At 43.4% G+C, this 18,125-nt stretch overlaps 2 protein-coding genes across 2 annotated transcripts in view; one reads left to right on the top strand and one right to left on the bottom strand.

Moving 5' to 3' along the window:
• Dydc2 (DPY30 domain containing 2) overlaps positions 1-1,135 on the bottom strand; it is a 12,079-nt gene extending 10,944 nt beyond the window's left edge. Inside the window, exon 1 of the mRNA XM_004648978.3 lies at positions 1,065-1,135. The gene's annotated coding sequence lies outside the window, so the exon portion shown is untranslated. The remainder of the gene's footprint in view (positions 1-1,064) is intronic.
• Positions 1,136-1,148: 13 nt separating this feature from the next.
• Positions 1,149-17,885, top strand: Dydc1 (DPY30 domain containing 1). The gene is made up of 8 exons (XM_023701310.1): positions 1,149-1,253; positions 6,663-6,830; positions 7,371-7,472; positions 11,013-11,105; positions 13,973-14,029; positions 14,777-14,881; positions 16,097-16,168; positions 17,823-17,885. Exons 2-7 carry the CDS (start codon positions 6,684-6,686, stop codon positions 16,139-16,141), a joined length of 549 nt encoding a protein of 182 aa, XP_023557078.1. The 5' UTR covers positions 1,149-1,253; positions 6,663-6,683; the 3' UTR covers positions 16,142-16,168; positions 17,823-17,885.
• The last annotated feature ends 240 nt before the right edge of the window (positions 17,886-18,125 follow it).

Genomic DNA, 18,125 nt, shown 5'->3' with positions numbered 1-18,125 from the left:
GTGTGTGTGTGTGTGTGTGTGTGTGTGTGTGTGTGTGTGTGTGACAGGTTTTCAGTAAATTGCTAACTCTTCCAGGCTGGGCTCAGACTGGGAATCCTTTCTGCCTCACCCTCCCAGAGTGCTGGGCTTACAGTCCTGGCTTGTTTAATCTTCAGTTTTCTACACTCGATTTGCTTCCTGCCATCTGACCCCACAGAAGGGTAAATTCTCAGGTCTCATCCAAGATCTAAAGGTTCACAGTCTGCATTTCAGTACAACGCCCAAGTGACCAGTAGGCACAGACCGACTTGGCCTCTGTACCTACAGTCATCCTTGCACGGTGGCCACTTCCAGGGTATCTGCTCTGGGTATCTGCTCAGCTGCTTAGGTGTGGCCAGCCCCACCAAAGGAAAACACCTTCTCTAAGTGGCACGTGTCCAACAGCTATCAGATCCCAAGGAGAAACGAGGGCCTGAGTCTGGAAAATCTGCCTCAGATCTCCGATTGCCGCTGTAGAGGCGGGGTCAAAGCGAAAGCTCCTCTCAGGCGATGCTCCTTAACCTTAGGGCTCTAGGGGGCTCGGGGAGGGTGTTCCCAAGCTCCCGGAGGGGCTGCTCGCTCGGGTCCTCTTTTGGCAGGCAGGGCGCTAAGCCCGGGGGTCTCAGGTTCACCCCGTGCACCGCAGGGTGCTCAGCTTGCACCTATTGATCGGTGAGGAATCCACTTCTGCAACACAGCGGTGCCGCTCTGGGACTCAGGACTCCACTTTGTTTCCTGAGTTCCCCCCCCTCCACCCCGCCACCCCGCGTACAACAGTGCCTGTCAGCGGGAATCACTGGGGCTGGACCTGCACGCGGAGCTACCCAGCAATCGAGTAACGCAGGGTTCGAGGAGGAGGGTGGGATGCCAGGTGGCCTCCGGGAACCAGGCAGACGTCAATGGCCACTTCCAGCCGGACAGGATGCAGCACTCCCGCCCGTCCCCGCTCGGCTCTAGGTCAAGCCCGCGCCTCCCGGCCTTTATGCCACAGCTCCCACCGGCTCCCTGGGGCCTTCCCCCCCGCCACCAGCGCAGGTCCAACTTACCTGTGCAGGGCATCCGTGCAGAGCTCGGACCAGTCCTCCGTTGCCTAGCACCCGGACGCAGCTTGGGGGAGGGGCTGCGCATGCGCATGCGCCCAGGAGACCGCGAAGGGACGAACGTTTCTCAACGCTTAGCCAGTCTCAAGGCTGGCCCCCTAGGCACCGGCAGCTCACCTGGACCCTGAGAACCGAGTAGGTTCTGCCCGGGAGGCAGGGAACATTGTTTCCCTTCCATGCCCATTACCCACCTTTCTCTCTGCGCCGACCCCCGCACCTGGCCTTCCTCAACATCTTTGGGGGCTCAGGTAGCCTGGCGATCATGACGCCCCGACAGGTTTCTTTAAATTGAGGGTGCATAACTGCTGCAGACCACTATGATCCCCACTACTGAGGAGTTCCAGATTGGGGATCCGTAGTTTGAGGCCACCTGGGCTTTCAGGGCTTGGGTTATAGCTGAGGGTTGGAGCATCCCTGGGTTTGACGGCTAGTGCCTCAAAAAATGCGTACCTGATTTTGCATTTCAGATAAAGGGGTTACAGTTTAGTACGAAAAAAAAAAGACAAAGTCATTCATTGTATCTCTGAAATGTTTAACTGGTCATGCTGTATTTTATTTGCTAAATCTGGTAACCCTGCCCAGTTTCCCTTGTGGGAGCTCCCTTAGGCCAAGACAGCTGGGACTGTGGGCTGGAGCTCTGCTTTGGAGAGCGAAGGTGATTGCTCCTATATATTGAACATAGTAATTGTCTCTAATCTTAGTACTCTGGGAGGCTGAAGCAAGAGGATCGTAACTTTGAGCATGACCTGGGCAATATAGAAATTGAATGAGACTCTGTCTTAAGGTCTGGGAATGTAGTTTTGTGTGAAGGTCTTGAGTTCTCTAGTACAACACCACTGTCAACACCACAATAGGAGGGGTATGTATTGTCAGTGTTTCCTGGACAGGAGATGCTGAGTAGCCTCACCCAGGTCCCACTGATAACCCCAGACTGTGATGGCTTAAGTCTAGAAGTCCCTCCAAAGCCTCATGTGGTTATAGGTGGGGCTTTTTTTAGAGGTGGCTGGATCTAGAGTATGACCGATCCATGGTGCAATACTAGGATTAATGGTGGTAGGATTAAGGCTGTGAGTGCTATCTGCCCTAAAGGGGCTGGTAGCCTGGGTGAGATATAAGGGACAGAAAGAACCCTGGTCATCCCTTATTGATTTGCTGTCTTTCACCCATCATGAACTGTTTCTCCTCTGGGATGCCACTCTGCCTTGGAGCCAGCTGATTATTTACTGAAGCCTCTACAAACTGTGAGCTAAATAAACCTTTCCTCCTTTAACTTGGGGCAGCAGATATTTTGTCTCAGCAATGAGAAAAGTAACTAAGATAGAATTTGGTACCAGAGAAATGAGGTCATTGCTGTGACTGCACCTGACCAGGTGGTTTAGGAGACTTTGGAGGTAGCTTGTAGGCAGAGGAAGAGTTAACAAAACTTTGGACATGCTGATGGAAAAAGTAGAGCTGGAATATTTGATACTGTAGTTGTTGGGAGATTTTGATCAGAACCCAGAAATCCAGAAGGTTGATAGAAATCCTTCCAGCAAAGATCAGGCCCAGGAAGTTTCTGCTGGGAAGAACTGCTTTGGCTGTTTAAGTCCAGATAATGTGTGTTATTATTTGGCAAAAAGTTTGTCTGCATTTTGCTCATGGTCAGAGACTTTGGCTGAGACTGAGATGAAGGGTGGTGGCCTATTTAATCTGGCAGAAAAAAATTTTAAGGCAGCTTAATGTTGAGGTGGTGGCATGGCTACTGTTAGGGATTTTTAGCCAGATTTATGTTGTGAATCAAGAAAAAGAGCCCAGTGGAATGATTTAAAACTCAGAGAGATCTTTCTTGTGAAGGAGGGTTAGGAGAATAGAAAAGATGGCCTGATGGCATCCCAAGAAGTAACAGAAATCTACTTTTGTAGTCTCAAAATTGTAAAAGTGAAAGACTGCTTTGAGAAGACAGTCCAGCGCACCATATTCCGGAATGACAGCAGTCTAGGGAAGTTGTTCCTAGGGACTTGATTATGTGCATTGGACCCCTATATCCAAGAGAAAAGGAAGCCTGGCTACTGCTCCAGCAAGCAGCAGACCTTAGATATCATCCATGTAGTGCTGGTTTTAGGCACCTGAAGAATGTAAGAGTTGTAAGGTCAGGAAGGCTTTTGCCCAGATTTCAGAAGAAGGCCGTGGAAACCAGGTAGTGTACCCCTGTGTAAAGCTGTGAGGATGAAGCTAAAGGTACAGGGGAGACCCTAGAAGGTTGGAGAAGCCAGGAATGTGGATCACACAAGGAAAGCTGCAAGGAGTAAGCAAAGCCAGCCAAAAATGGAGGCCATGGGAGCTACAACCAGTAGAAGTGCCACAGGGACGGAGCCATCCGAACACTTTGGAGTTCACAACTTGCCACACATTGATGGGCATGCTGGAAGTGGAACTGTGGGATTCAATATTTTCCCTGCTAATTTTGGGCTGCTTTTGTTCCCATTCTTTGCTATGCCCATTTGTAACTTTGGGAGTGGAAATGTTTGTCTTCTTCCACTGAATGTTGCACGTGCTTAACTTTTTTTCATTTGTATAGAGCTTGCAGATAAGAATTTGCCTTAAATGTCCAAGGAGACTTTGGATTTGGGCTTTTCATCAATGCTGAAACTGTTAGGAATTTGGCAATTCTTGGAGATGGACTGAATTTCTTTTCGGTAAAGGAATATACATGAGTCTTAGTGGGGCCTGGGTTGGGATGTTATGGTTTGTGTCTAGATGTCCTTCTGAAGCCTCATGCTGTTACAAGCAGGGCTTTTTCAGGGCTGGCTGGATCTAGTGTGTGATGCTGCAATTGATTCATGGTGCAATGCTAGGATCAAGGGCACTAGGACTAAGGGTGTAAGTGCTGCTTGCCCTAAGTGTAGGTACCAAGTACAACATATAAGGAAAGGAAAGAGTTGCTAAGTCCCTTTTTACTCTTACTGTCTTTTGCCCACCATGAACTGTTTCTTCTTTTCAGTGGCCGTCTGTCATTCCTTCCTGCCTTGGAGCCAGTCAATGGTGCACTGAAACCTTTACAAACTGAGCTGAGTCAATCTTTCCCTCTTTATCTTTTATGTCTCAGGCAAAACAATTCTAAAGCCTGTGGCAGGAATGCTTTTCTTTGTGTGGTTGGGGTACCTATACCAACTTGACAGGAAGTTCATTTGTGCTGGTTTGTACTCAGATTGTAGAGTCTTTAGGATAGTTTATATGCATATACATGTGCTTTCATTTCCCCCCTGCTGACACAATAGGGATGATGACATAGATGAGTTCCACACTGTGCTTTTCTACCTTCACTCTGTGTGCTAGGGACCACTATCATCTTTAGAGAGCATCTGGATTCCCTTTGTATCTGCTCTGGATTCTGGGTGGTGTATTTTACTAATCCTTACTTCATGAAACTCCAGCTGCTGCCCACATTTGACTGTGGTAAATAACCGTGCAGATTACCACACCCATGTACCACTTCATAGGATTGCAAGTGTATTTTTGAGAGAGGGTTCAAAAAATCAGATTTGTGGATCAAAGGGTATATAATAGGTGTGGGACTTTCTAGATTTTGCCAAATCCCCTTCTAAAGAGGTTGTCCCACATTGCTGTTCTCTCACCTTCACATCGTCAAGGGCATCATGGGAGCCTAGGGATGAACTGTAGCATGTTGGTGTTTATGAAATTCTAAGCTAAATGCGGGTACATTTGTGTTGGGACTTTTCCAGACCCTGGCATTCTATCCCTTGTAGCTGCTGAAGCTCTTCCTTCTTTCTGTCTTCTGAATTTTGTTCCTTTACCTGTGGATAAGGAAGGTATCCCCTGACTTGGTTAGATCTTGCCACTGTCTGCTCCTTATATCACTTATTTCAATTTTATATTTATCAGTTTGAATATGTGAATAATATCTGTCTTCTCTTTTCACTGGAAGCTCTGTGAAGGTAGAAATTGTCTACTTTTATTTGAGTTCAGGTTACTATTACAAGTTACTAAAGACTGTGTGAGTTTAACACGGATTTACTTCCCACGGTTTTGGGGCTGGACAGGCTGAGGTACTGGCATGTGTGGTGTCTCTTAAGAGTCGACTTCTTAGTTTTCACATGGCTCATGTGGAGGAAAATAGGACCAACCTCTTCTCTTTTTACAAGGACACTAATCCCATTCATGTGGGCTTCACCCTCATGACCTAATTATCCCCCAAAGGCCCTACCTAATGCCATCACAATGAGAGTTAGGATTTAACCTAGGAATGGGGGTTACATAAGTATTCAGTCAGTAAGAGTTTTGTATTCCTAGTACCTATCGATTGTAGCACCTGACATAGGTACTTAGTGTATGTCTGTTGAGTAATTGAAGTATTGTGTAAGAAGCTCAGAAGAGTCTGGATTTCATAACATATTAAGGCTAATTTGAAAGTGATCAACTTTTTTCAAAGAACACAAGATAAAGTTGTCACATTTTTTCAAAAAAAATTTGGCTTAAGGTTATTGTTTGTAACTGCAAAAGACAAGGATATTAACTGAGAAAGTGTAGAAACTCATTTGGCCCCATGAAGAGATAACTGTTTCACCCCAGTGATTAAAACACACCTCAAGAACATAGAAGAGATCATATCTTGAATGGAGAGCAGGTGTGGATGTGCATATGTGCACACACACATACAATTCACACACACACACACACACACACACACACACACAGTTCTCAGCCAGCAGGATCTGAGCTGTGCGAGGCATTACACTGCCCTGAGGTGCTTGGAGAAACTCAGGGAAGGAGAAGCTATGTGTTGCAGGTGAGGAGAACTTTTCAAGAGGAGAATGAAGGTGGGATCTCACGATATGTGAGAATGAGAGTTGGCCCAGTGCAAGGTGGATCAGCAGAATGGTGGGCTGTTCCACGGGATGGGGATATCCCGGTGTACTGGAGACAGGGGAAATGGCTGCAGGTGACTCCAAAAGGAACTGGGAGCTGGATCTTGAGCAGCCTCATAGGTTGTCTGCAGTAGGTGAAGTTTTATTCTTTGACCTTGGAAATGCATGGACTCATACAAAGAGCTGGACTGCAGAGATGGTTTGTGAACATGGCTTACATGTATAGGAGGAAGATCTCAGTAGGGTCAGTAGGCCAGGGCTCTGGAATCACGACATGCATCCAAACCTTATCTGCTTCACCTACCAGCTGTGTGTCCTGGCCTGTTCCTTCAGAAATCAGGCTCTTTGCCTGACTTTGCTTGTGGGCACGGTGGGGACCATGACACCTGTTTCTTCAGGTGTGCTGTGAGGGTGAAATGACATGCGTGTTGCTTGACACAGTCCTGTTGTGGTCATCTAGTACCCCTTTCCCTCTTGGACTGGACCTGAGGGTCCCTCTGGATTTTGAAACTGTTTTAGTTGTAATCTCTTCTGAGAAGCCTTTTGGAAACTGAGATTTCCTGGGCAGGATTCCTTGTGCCGTGAGCGGTGCTACTCTGTTGGCCTCAGTGGACGTTGCTCTTACTGTGCCTTAATTACAGACTTCCTGAACTAATGCAAGATGGTTGTTTTTTTAAAGGGTTGTGTTTAGAAGTTAGAAATGGAATCGGCCTATGTTCAAAAGCACCTTGGGACGTGTCTAATTCAGGGTCTTGCAGAAGTGGCAAGAGTTCACCCTGTGGATCCAATAGAATACTTAGCTCTGTGGATTTACAAGTATAAGGAAAATGTGACTATGGAACAGCTGGTAAGTATGACTTCCTTTTAGGCAGCCAGAAGAAAACAAAGGTTTAACACATTTGCCTTGTTTTTAAAGGTTTTATATCCTTTCCATGAGAAAATAATGTTTATTGTACAAAAACTTAAGATAAAATAAAATTACAAATGTAAAAAAAATGACTTCTATTTAGATATCCAGGAATTTTCTTCTGTGCGTAGTCTTTTTCCTACGCATTTGTAGTGTTTCTTTTCACATGCTTGTTAGTCATTCTCAAAGTATCCTTTTTTTGTACTAGGAATTAAACTCAGGACCTTGCACTTGCCAGGCAGGTGCTGTGTCACTGAGCTATATTCTTGGTTCAAAGTAAACTTTTAAATTTTATGCTTTTTGTCAATGTAAAACACGTATCTCCCCAAAGAATTGTGTAATTTTAAATGGGTAGACTAATTTGCATAAGTTATATAATTTGCTTTTTGTGTTGCTGTTGATTAAGATGCTTTGAAGGTTGCTTTCTTGGGTGGTTCAGTCTCTGATAGGTCATGTACTATTGTTTTTAAACAATGATAGAGACAGAAGGAAATGGCTCAGCTGCAGCATGAGCGGGCAGTGGCGAAGGCAGAGCAGGAATTGCTGGAGAGGCTCAGAGCGGAAGAGCTCTTGTTTCAGCAGGTGAGGCATGGAAGGGAGGGGCTCAAGGGACCCTGGAATTAGCTGCGCCAGCCTCAGTGCATGCAGCCCAGGTGCTGAAAACTCCCAAGCTCTGGTCATGTAATTATGGCTCTGTCCTTTGCTCACCTTCATCTGCACATGCAGAAGCAGCTGTGATGGATTAAGAGAAAACCCAGGTGCCCTGTGACAGAAGCCCAGGGGAGAGGGTGTTGGTGGGGCTGAGCGCTCAGCCTTATCTGGGGCTGCACTGAAAAGAGCTCATGGAAAGCTGCTGGTCATCTTGGCAAGAGCAGTGGTAAGTGTGCAGGTGTGTGTTGGGGGAGTGGGGGGATGGTGAGGGAGCAGGCAGAAGACTCTGAGTGGAAAGAAGACATTTTTGTTTCTTAGAAGAGGTAGACTGTTGAGATGTGCTGGGTAATAAGGATTGCATGGCTTAGAAGGAGCATGTTAATATTTGGGTAGGGCTCTACTGAAATCAGTGGGTCAAAACCTTGTCTCCTTCGGATGGAGTTCCGGAGTTGGTGACATTAGGAATGAATAAGGGTGCTTCGTAGAGTCAGGTCTTCACAGAGGAAATGAGGTCTGGACATAGGTTAGGCACATAGGAGGGGCAGGGCCTTTGGTTGGTTGTAACAGAGACAGAAGAGAGGTTGGCTTAGATGCCTGTGAATGTGTAGGTTTCATGGTACAGATTCATTGCCATCTTCTTTAGGAACCGTGGACCCTGATATCCACAAGATTGAGGGGTGAGGTAGGAGGGATGAGGAATGTGTTGAAGATTTTCCATGATGGCTTTGGGGCATGGAAGGAAGAGTTGACCAAAGCATTTTAGATTGAACATCTGTAACTTGAAATGACCTTAAATCCCAAATGCTTGAAAATCTTAGGTGTCAGCATGAATCAGGAAGAAAATTCCATACTACAATTAAACTTTAGTTTATATACAGAATCATTACAAATTATGCATAAATTGCCTTCTGGCTAAGTGTATAAAGAATAGGTGAAACACACTAAGCTTTATTTTTGTGCTGAATTTCATGTTTAGACTGAGTCCCATCCCTGGGAAACCTCATCATCTATGAGCAAATACGTTCTCTCCCCACAGTTCCAAAATCTGAGGTACTTCTGGTCCCAAGCATTTTGGATAAGGGATGCTCTACTTGTGCTTAGTAGCACCTTGAGATCCTGCGCTCATAATGGCTTGTCTGGTATGGTTGTGTGACTATGTGTTTTTCCCCCCTACATAGACATAGGTATCTGAGAAGAGAAGTGGATGAGGCAGACCAGATCCTTTGACCAAAGTAGGGCTGGTAGGAGGACTGGGGAGCTGATGTTGATAAGGGAAGGACTGGAGGGAATAGGTTCTGCAATTTATACTGGTTAAGGGACTGTACCTTAATTAAGTTACAGAGACTGAGTAACTTAATTTATAGAGAATTTCTGACTAAAATAGAAGTCATTGTTATAGTTGTATGATAGCACTGTGTTTTCACTCAAGTCTACACATTGAAAAAAGGAAAGAAGCCTACTATGTGGAGGTATGGAGCAAAAGAAAAATATAGACCTAGAACATAGTGTCTTTGACTAACATCCTACCCTTGAGACTGAGATGGAAAATTCTAGGTACTCAGGTGTCTAGGTGGATAGGGCTGTTGAACACTTGGCTGCTACTTCGTCTTCACCATCAGCTCATGATTTGGCTCATTCTCCAGGGAAGTCAGGTGTCAGGTTGTCAGCTAGACAGGCAAGGTGCCTCCTGCTACAACCTCAAGTGAAGATCTGCCCTGTCTCTTCCCACTCTTCCAGCTCAAACCTGTCCTCTGTCTATCAGAAAAAAGAAAATTCTCAGCAACTGTCTTTCTTTTGAGCAATTATATCCCAGTGGGAAGACACTTAACTCACTTTACTCCATAGCCTTATTTTACTTAGATAAAATTTTTCAGTACTAGAAATGAAAGCTGGACATAGCATTTCTCTAGCCTTATCCTGTTGACCAGTGCAATTAATTTGTGCATTGCACTGAAAGCACTGTATTGAGAGATGGAATATAGAATACTGTCCCATAGAAGATTTTATGGTCAGTTAAGGAAGTGCATTGGCAGAAAGAGACACAAGAAAGAGATAAAGACATCAGAAGAAAGGAAGGGCTTAGGAGAGAGTGAGTCTGGGGTATAGGAAAAAATGATCTCTCAGTGCCCTGGTCTGCGAGCTGGAGGCTGAGGCTGGCTGCCCCCATTTCTGTCACTCCTAACTCAGGGTTCACTGTTTAAGTAAACCACCGTGCAGTGCTGGGTCCAGCAGCCGAGGAAAAGCATTCAGAGCCATTTGTCTTGTTCGAAATGGACGGTGGATATTGCCCCCAGTGTCTACTCTTTATCCACCTATTCTCACCAAAAGTTTCCTAATACAACAAAAATTATTTTTATTTCTAGACTTGTGTCTTTGGCCACTAAAATCATATTTTAATCAGATTCCCCAGTAGCAAATGTCATTCCTTAGGTGAAAAATGAACTACCTGAAGACTTACATTTGTTGCAGTCTTAGTTTCATTTTTAATTTTTGTGGAGAACTTTTGCTGTGATGAGGTAATTCTGTTTTAAATTTTCTAATTTTTCTGACTTTGCATTTGGGTGAGTTGATAGCAATGAGAGAAGTGCTTAGAAATAAAATAAAATAAAATAAAATAGAGAAGTGCTTAGACTGGTAATGTTTATTCTTATTGTATTTTTTTTTTAGCAGAGAGGCATTATGCACTAGAAACTATATTTTGCCATGTTATTTAATAATAAAGAATATATTCATTCAATTATGCCTTAAAAGGGCAACACTTGTTCATTCTTTTCTTGTTTTCTTTTTTTTTTTCTTGTTTTCTTTGACATGAAGTACAGTACGTGAGTTTTCAAAAAGTCACAGTATGGTGACACGGTGACACCGCCAAGACTGTTGAGTCACAAATATTGTCCCAGTGATTTGCAGGGTGCTGAGCCGCAGCCCTCTCATGCGAGGAGAGCACCACCTACAGCCTGTTGCAGCTGCTGCACTGCTGTCCCAGGCAAACCTGGTGCAAATCATTTAAGTAAATGAACATGGCTGTGTTCCAATAAAACTTTATTGACAGATGCTGAACTGTGAATTTCATACCATTTAACCCACCACAAAATATTATTCTTTTGATTTTCTTTATAAATGTCTACATGTTTAAAAATGTGAAAACCATTCTTAGCTCACCAGCTGAACAAAAGCAGGAATCAGATCTAGCCCACGGGAGGTATGACTGACCCTACCTAATGTGACAGCTGTGTGGAGTTGGGACCAAGTGTATTGCCATCTACTCCTGGGTTCAGAGAGGAGTCTCAAAGTTTTTCTCACCCACTGTTTTGCATCCACGGATTGGTTTATTATTTAGATCCATTTATTTCTTTAAGTGTCTGCAGTTTAGGTGAGTATAAACAAATGGTCATGGGGCATTTAGAAACAGCAGCATTAATTCCTCCCAATTACTCTGTGTGTAATACGGCATACATATCTCTAAATATTCAGGAGCAGCTGGCACTGCAGCTGGAGTTGGAAATGCAAGCAAAGGAGAGACAGAGAATAGAAGAGCTCGAGAGAGCGCAGGAACGATCAGAGCAGGTAATTTGGTTTTATAAATGTCTGCATATTTAAAACTTTTTTGAATTCTCAAACTTTTTCCTGGTTGCCATGTAGGAAGACCTCCCGATTCGTAGTATACAGATCTGCTGCACTTTAGCTGTGACACTTAATCAAGCTTTGTAACTTTCTTTTCAGTCTGTTTGCCTGTTTCAGAAATAAGGGTAGCAGGGTAATATTAGGAACTATGTCTCACTGGTTGCTGCGAGGGCCGAGTGCAAATCACACGCCTGGAATGACTCTGTGAGCAGGAACGTGCTGTCCTTGGACCTCGGTCAGCGTTTTAGTCACGACCTAACGTTTCCTCATCATGGTAGCCTCTGTCGCAGGTTAAGTTCCTTTGTGGTATTGAGGGTGCTTTGATCGCAGATATCACTGTGTCTCCTCCATGTTAGATGGATTAACAATAGTGTACATTTTCAAAATGTATTTTCATATCTTCTGTTAAACTATGCAGTGACTTAATACAAGAAATCTTTCCTTCCCTGATGACACCTGCATGGTGTCCCATTTCCACTTGAGTGGCATTTCCTGAAGCTGAAGGGTGTGTATGATGCGTGCCGGTCTCCTGGGTGACTGAGGTGATAGCTGCTGTCTCTCTCCTTATGGATCCCATAATCAGGTGGAGATTAGAAACGAGACGTGTTTGTGGTGTTTATTAAGGACTTAGATGAGAGCATAGAACACATTTAAAGTAAGTTTTAAAAAGTGAACTGAATAAAAAAGATGGACTTGAAAGAATAAATTCAAATACTTGCATATAGTTTTTAAAAATACAAATGCTGATGTCCTGTTGGTCTGTGTAGCAGCACCTGGATATACACATGTGCACACATTTATGTAAGTGTGCTTCTCTTTTCAGCCGTGTCATTGATCAAAAGAGGAAAGAGTACAAGGATCAAAACAGAATTTAATTTGTTTTTTCGTGAGGTGATTTGACAGCTTTTTGAGTGCTTGAAAGTTGCTGCCCCGGATCTGTGACTCCAGAGGATCACAACCATGTGTCACTCTCTCCAGGCATCAGCAGCCCTAGTGGTCAGAATCTCAGTAACTTTCAGTCACATCCCTGCTGGGCTGTCACTCCTGCCCCCTCTGCCTCACAATATCCTGGCCTCACCCCTTGCTCAGATACCAGTGCACTCGTGTCTTTTGCCCCGGGTGTCTCGGTGGCTGCAGGAATATGGTTTGAACTAATGTTCTCAAAAGGAAAGGGAAGGACACTGAATTGAATATATATAGCTCCTGAACTGTGCAGGATGCAGGGACACTGGAAGCTTCCAGACCATGGGAGCAGAGCACTCACTGCTGGGCCTGGGCTCTGCTGTTCCCTGATTGTGTGCTTGAGTGTCCTGAAGGTCTGTGTGCACACAGAATTAATTTGCTTGTTTGTTTCTTCTTTTTCCTTTCCTTTCCTTTCCTTTCCTTTCCTTTCCTTTCCTTTCCTTTCCTTTCCTTTCCTTTCCTTTCCTTTTTTTTCTCCTCTCCTCTCCTCTCCTCTCCTCTCCTCTCTTCTCTTCTCTCCCTCCCCACCTTCTTCCTTCTGTTCCTTTCCCTTCCCTTTCTTTTCCTTCTTTTGGCTTTAGTTAAGAGAACTTTGAGGAAGGATTCTGACTGGCTTAGTCTGTGTCATCTATCTCTAGGGCTGGGAACCTTGGTCACAGGAGAACAGAGACATCCCTGTACAGCCATAAGGGTGCAGCATGAGAAGTTCGCAGGAGAATGCAGTTGACTTTGAAAAATAAAAAGTGGTCATATCCCCATAAGCAGGGTGACCCCATGTATGGCCAGGAGGTGTCACCAGTCTCCAACTGAGTACACTCAGCATCTGCTAGGTTACCTTGCTACCTGAGAATGAGAGGTGCCCATTACATCAAGGGTTGGCTGGGTTGAAGAATTTCCCACTTAAAAGTAGGCCTGCCTGCTAGGCTGCAACAGCATTCAGAGCACCCCTGAGAGTGTTTCTAAGAGAAGGTTCTGGCATCAGGTGGTAATTTTGACAAAATTAATTCCTTCAGAAAATTTTAATTTCCTTCAGAAATACCTACTGTTTTATGTGTATAAAACTAGTTAACTGCAACTTTTCTTTAAAATCACTTGTTAATACAATAAGATTGTATTAGAACTTTTATTTTATTCCTTGTCATATTTCCTAATAATTTTATTTCAATTTTAATATTTTAGCCCATTTTACTATTTTTGTGTATTTAGTACAGGGTTTCACTACACAGTTCAGACTCATACTGATCCTCCTATTTTCAGCCTCCCCAGCACTGGAATTACAGGCATGTGCCACCATGCCCAGTCTTGGTTGGCCAGCTCAGCACTGGGGGCGGGGCCAGCATGGCACATGGTGCCTGGGATCAAACCCTGGTGCCTGCACTTGCCTAAGCAGGCACTTAGTCCACTGAGCTATCTCACCAGCCCCCATTTTACTTTTTAAAATTATTTAATTATAAACAAAATATAGTTGCCTTCTATTAGTGTGGAGTATTAAAAGATGATCTATAGTTTTGGGTTAAATATATTCAGATCATTCAACATGTTATGGTAGTTTGCAGTTAATCAAAGTAGTCCTTAAAAATAAAATGCTTGAAAATTACACAGAGAGGGCTGGTGAGATGGCTCAGTGGTCTAAAGCACCCACTTAGAACAAGCTAAGCTAAGCAAAGCACAGGGACCACGGTTCAATCCCCTAGCACCACATGCCAGCCAGCCCCGCCCCCTGGTGGGCTGAGCTGGCCACACACACACAAAATAAATAAATAAATTAATTAAAAAAAAAAGAAAAGAAAATTACACAGGGAATCAAAATAAAGTATATTTATTGTTTTAACTTTTATATGCTCTAGGAGATGAGAATGAATATGGAAAATATAGCCAGGAGTGAAGATGCTTTACATTCAGAGGTGAGAAGAAAAAGATTTTTCATTATGTGAAATAAATGAATATCCTAGAATATAAAACTTAATTTTTATACATCAGTAGGCAAAATTTTAATAAGGGTACTATCAAAGCAAACGTCCAAATATATATTTGGGACAGGCAAAATCTCAAAATGGGTAAAATATTGGATTCAGTGTTTATATGTGTTTTATTTATTTATACAATCTTCAAAGTTTGCTTACATATTTATGAATAATGCCACTAGATTTATCAAAACGAGACGTAAACTTGTGGCTGATATGGTATAAAGCACAGCTTCTTTCATTTGGCTTCTGCCCACAAAATACCTTACCTCTATTCCTTTTGACTGTTCCTGTGTTAATCATAGCCATAATAATACTGAAGTAAGCCTAGCTGGAATACTCAAAAACATTTTCTAAATCCGTTAAGAAATATACAAAGCACAGAAAATGAGTATGCAGCTGCACACACTCCAGTAACTCCAGGTTTTATGCATTTTTAGAAGCTAGAATGTGCTGAGATATTGGCCACAGAATTACTCACAAATCATACATTTTAAGTTTATGAATGTATTCTTAAAATAAATCTTAGTACTTACTACTAGCAATCTCTTCTCCTTCATAAGTATTGGTTACTTCCATTAATAATTTTGAATTTTACTGTTTCAATCAGATATTATATCAAAATTGAAAGAAAAGTAACTTATCTTTGAAGTCATGTACAAGTAAAAATGAATTCTGTAATGGTAGGAAGGAGCACAAGAGTCAGGCAAAACACTCGCAGAAATTAGTGACCGATACGGGGCGCCTAACTTGAGTAGAGTGGAAGAAGTTGATGAACCAATGTTATTAGATGTAAGTATCAACATACTTTTTATTTATTTATTTTTTTTATGAATTTAGGACTGGGTCTACAGAATATACAGGGTGTATAGGGTCTCACCATGTAGATAGGACTTGTAGTGATTCTCTTGTGTTCAGCCTTCCAAGCACTGGGATTACAGGCGCGTTCCACCACACCCAGTCTCCATCACCATCTCAGCGTGCCCCAGGGGCAGAGCTGTCACAGTAAGCTGGGTATTGAACCCTGGCTGCTGCACTCTGCCAAAGCAGGTGCTTTAGTCCACTGAACTATCTGGCTGGCCCTAGTATCAACATACTTTGATACAGCTGAGCACATATGAGGCCATTGGTTGGGAAATGAGCTTTTTCTTCATAGGAAGAGAAACAGTTCTGCTGGCTCTGACCATAAAAACATCAGTGTACATGCTACACTCTCCTGAAGTGTTCACTGGCAAATTTGCATCTTTGCCTCTCTGTCCCTCTGTCTCTGTATCTACAGATGTATCATCTGTATTTGTGTGTTTTGAAGTTAGATTGAAAATATCAGAATGTTTTCAAAATGTACATGTAAAATAATTTTGTGCAATACTAACCTATAAATTTTGAGGGAAGGATACCATATTGTTTCTCAATAGCAAACCATGAAACCACATATGTCCCATACTCTAGTAGGACATGCTTGTACAATGTATAAGTACAAGCACTTCATGGTTTTGGTGTTCTGGGCACTGGGCCAGATGTGGTTATGAATAAGACAGATAGGTTGACCTTGTGAAGTTTATTATCCAGAGGAGAAACAGACAATCTGACCAACCTTGCATATTTATTATAAGAATGACAAGGTATTTTATTGTCTAAATGAGTATGGTTTTAAGAAAGAGAGGAGGAATTATTAATAACTAAGTCAGGTTAGCAGGTGTGGACCAGCACCATCAGGGCAGAAGGGCACATTGGGTCCCTTTAGTCCCTGTGTACTCACAAGATGGGATAGAAACACAGTTGAGAAGCCTTGGTCAAGGAAAATTTGGGAAGGACTTTGGTGAGTGGTTCTAGGGGTCGAATGGGAGGCTGAGGAAATGCTCCAGACAGAACTCCTGGGCAGTGTGAGGGCCCAATAGGAGAGAGTTTAGAACCAGGGGAGATGCGTGAAGGACAAGGGATGAGGCAGGGAGCACTCAAGAGAAGGACTTTTAGTTCCTGCTCAGACACTTAAATTTGATCTTGCAGGCAGCGGAGGCCCATAAGACTGGTACTCAAAAAAGACAGATCTGACTATACAAGGTACAGTCAGAAAATATGGTGAGTGTTTTAATTAAAAATATTATTACATAAAATACATTATTGTGATTCCCCCCCATCCCTGTCCTTGCTTCAAAACAAATCCCTTCCTTTTTGCCACTTTTTGAAGCAGTTCTGGACATCCTCTTTCATGAGTGTCACTAGTTGTGCTCTCATGACTGCCTTAGTGTGCTGAACTGATTGAAAATGTTTATCTTTCATGCTTGTTTTGACTTTGGGAAAGAACCACAAGCTTCATGGTACAATACCTAGAGAATACAGTGGGTGAGGACACAGCCTCACGTTTGTACGAGTGGCCTTTCTGTGGGATGGCATGCAGTGGCTCCACTCACTGTATTTTAATGAAAGAAGACTTCCAGAGCTGCTTCAGGAAGTGGCAAGAACAGTGAGATAAATGTGTTTCAAGTGAGGGTGTGTGTGTTGGGAGGATTAATGGCTATTGTGCTTTTCAGTGTAATTTTTAAAAATTCAAATTTTAACTGTATGTTTTGACTATACTGCATAGTGTTAGGAATAGAATTGGGAAGTAAGCATAAGGAAGTCAGTTAGGACTAACCTAGATGGACAAAACGTTGGGGGTCTGATGTGAAGGATGTTTTCAAGAGCTGTTCAGGATGTGGCTGGAAGGACTAATGTTTGTGAAGATTTTACTCTGCAGGGAAGAGCAAAACACTTCCCAGTGGGGGCCACTGGCCAACAGGAAAGCACTCTGTGGGATAGGCAGGAAGACCTGGACTCATCTGGACAAGTCTTCCTGTGGAAGTGAAGTTCAAGGACAGTCTGAGATGAGCCCAGAGGGTGGAGTAGAGTAGGCTGCTGCCCAAGGGCGGGAACAGCGTAATACTGCTCCTTGCTTGCATGGAGCCAGGAGGATGGTGAGGTTAGAGGTGGAGAGGGCAGTCTATGGGGTGTTTGTATGTCACCTGGGAGAGTTTAGACTTCAGTGCAGTGGGAGTTACTGCAAGAATTTTGTGATTAGGTCTGACATCAGATGCCAGATGAGCAGGGTTAGGCAATTGAGATCAGACTTGAGTGCTTGAGATTGACTCAGTGGATAAAAGAGAGAGAGCCAAGAATGAAACCAAACTCCTTCCTCAGGCAACTGAGCTAACAGTGTTACTATTTGATGGGTGATGAACATGGCAAAAGGAAGGAGAGTGTTTGCACATAGGGCTTCACTTGTGGAGAGGGTGACTTGTAGGTGATTCTGAGATGTGCAGGACCAAGTGGCAGAAGAGCACTTGATGATTGCTGTGGGTTTTAGGATGGGAATGAGGCTCCAACAGGAAGTTTACATTCAACGGATGTGGGCCTCTGTGCTAAGGAATGAGAGGAGTGAGATGGGTGCCTAGGAGAGCAGGAAGTGAAGATGGGTGGGCTCTGGGAGAAGTCACTAGAATCCACACCTGAGGGGTGGCCACAGGAAGAGGGCTCCCACAAGAGCAAAATGAAGGGAAGAGAGAATGAAGGGAGGAATAGGAGAGTAAATGCCTTCCAAACATAATTGATGATTGTACTCTCTGGATATTTAGACATCATCTGAAGCTCAAAAGCTTATCACATAGAAATTACTTGCACTCTTATTTTGAATGACTTGTAACAGTGTACACTTTTAATTGTACTAAAGCATGTTTACTTTTTATTTTGCCTTTAGGTTGCATTAAATATTGACCAAGATTTGTGGGATCAGCCAACCTAAGATCAATAAATTTCTCTGCTTGTTTCAAATTTCAAATCATGATCTCAGATTTATATGTTTTTCTGGCCAACTTGAACTGTACCCCACCTCCTTTAAAGATGACTGTATTGGGGCCGGGGAGATAGCTCAGTGGAATAAGCACTTGCTTGGCAAGCTCAAGGACCTGAGTTCAATCCCCGGTTCCGAAAAAAAAAAGATGACTCTATCAATGGGCTTTAAAAGTAACTGTAAAATATTGTTTGGATCTCCAGTAGGGTT

This window comes from Octodon degus, unplaced genomic scaffold, assembly GCF_000260255.1.
Source record: "Octodon degus isolate 3935 unplaced genomic scaffold, OctDeg1.0 scaffold00132, whole genome shotgun sequence".
Taxonomy (NCBI): domain Eukaryota; kingdom Metazoa; phylum Chordata; class Mammalia; order Rodentia; family Octodontidae; genus Octodon; species Octodon degus.
This window is presented reverse-complemented; position numbering and strand designations above follow the sequence as displayed.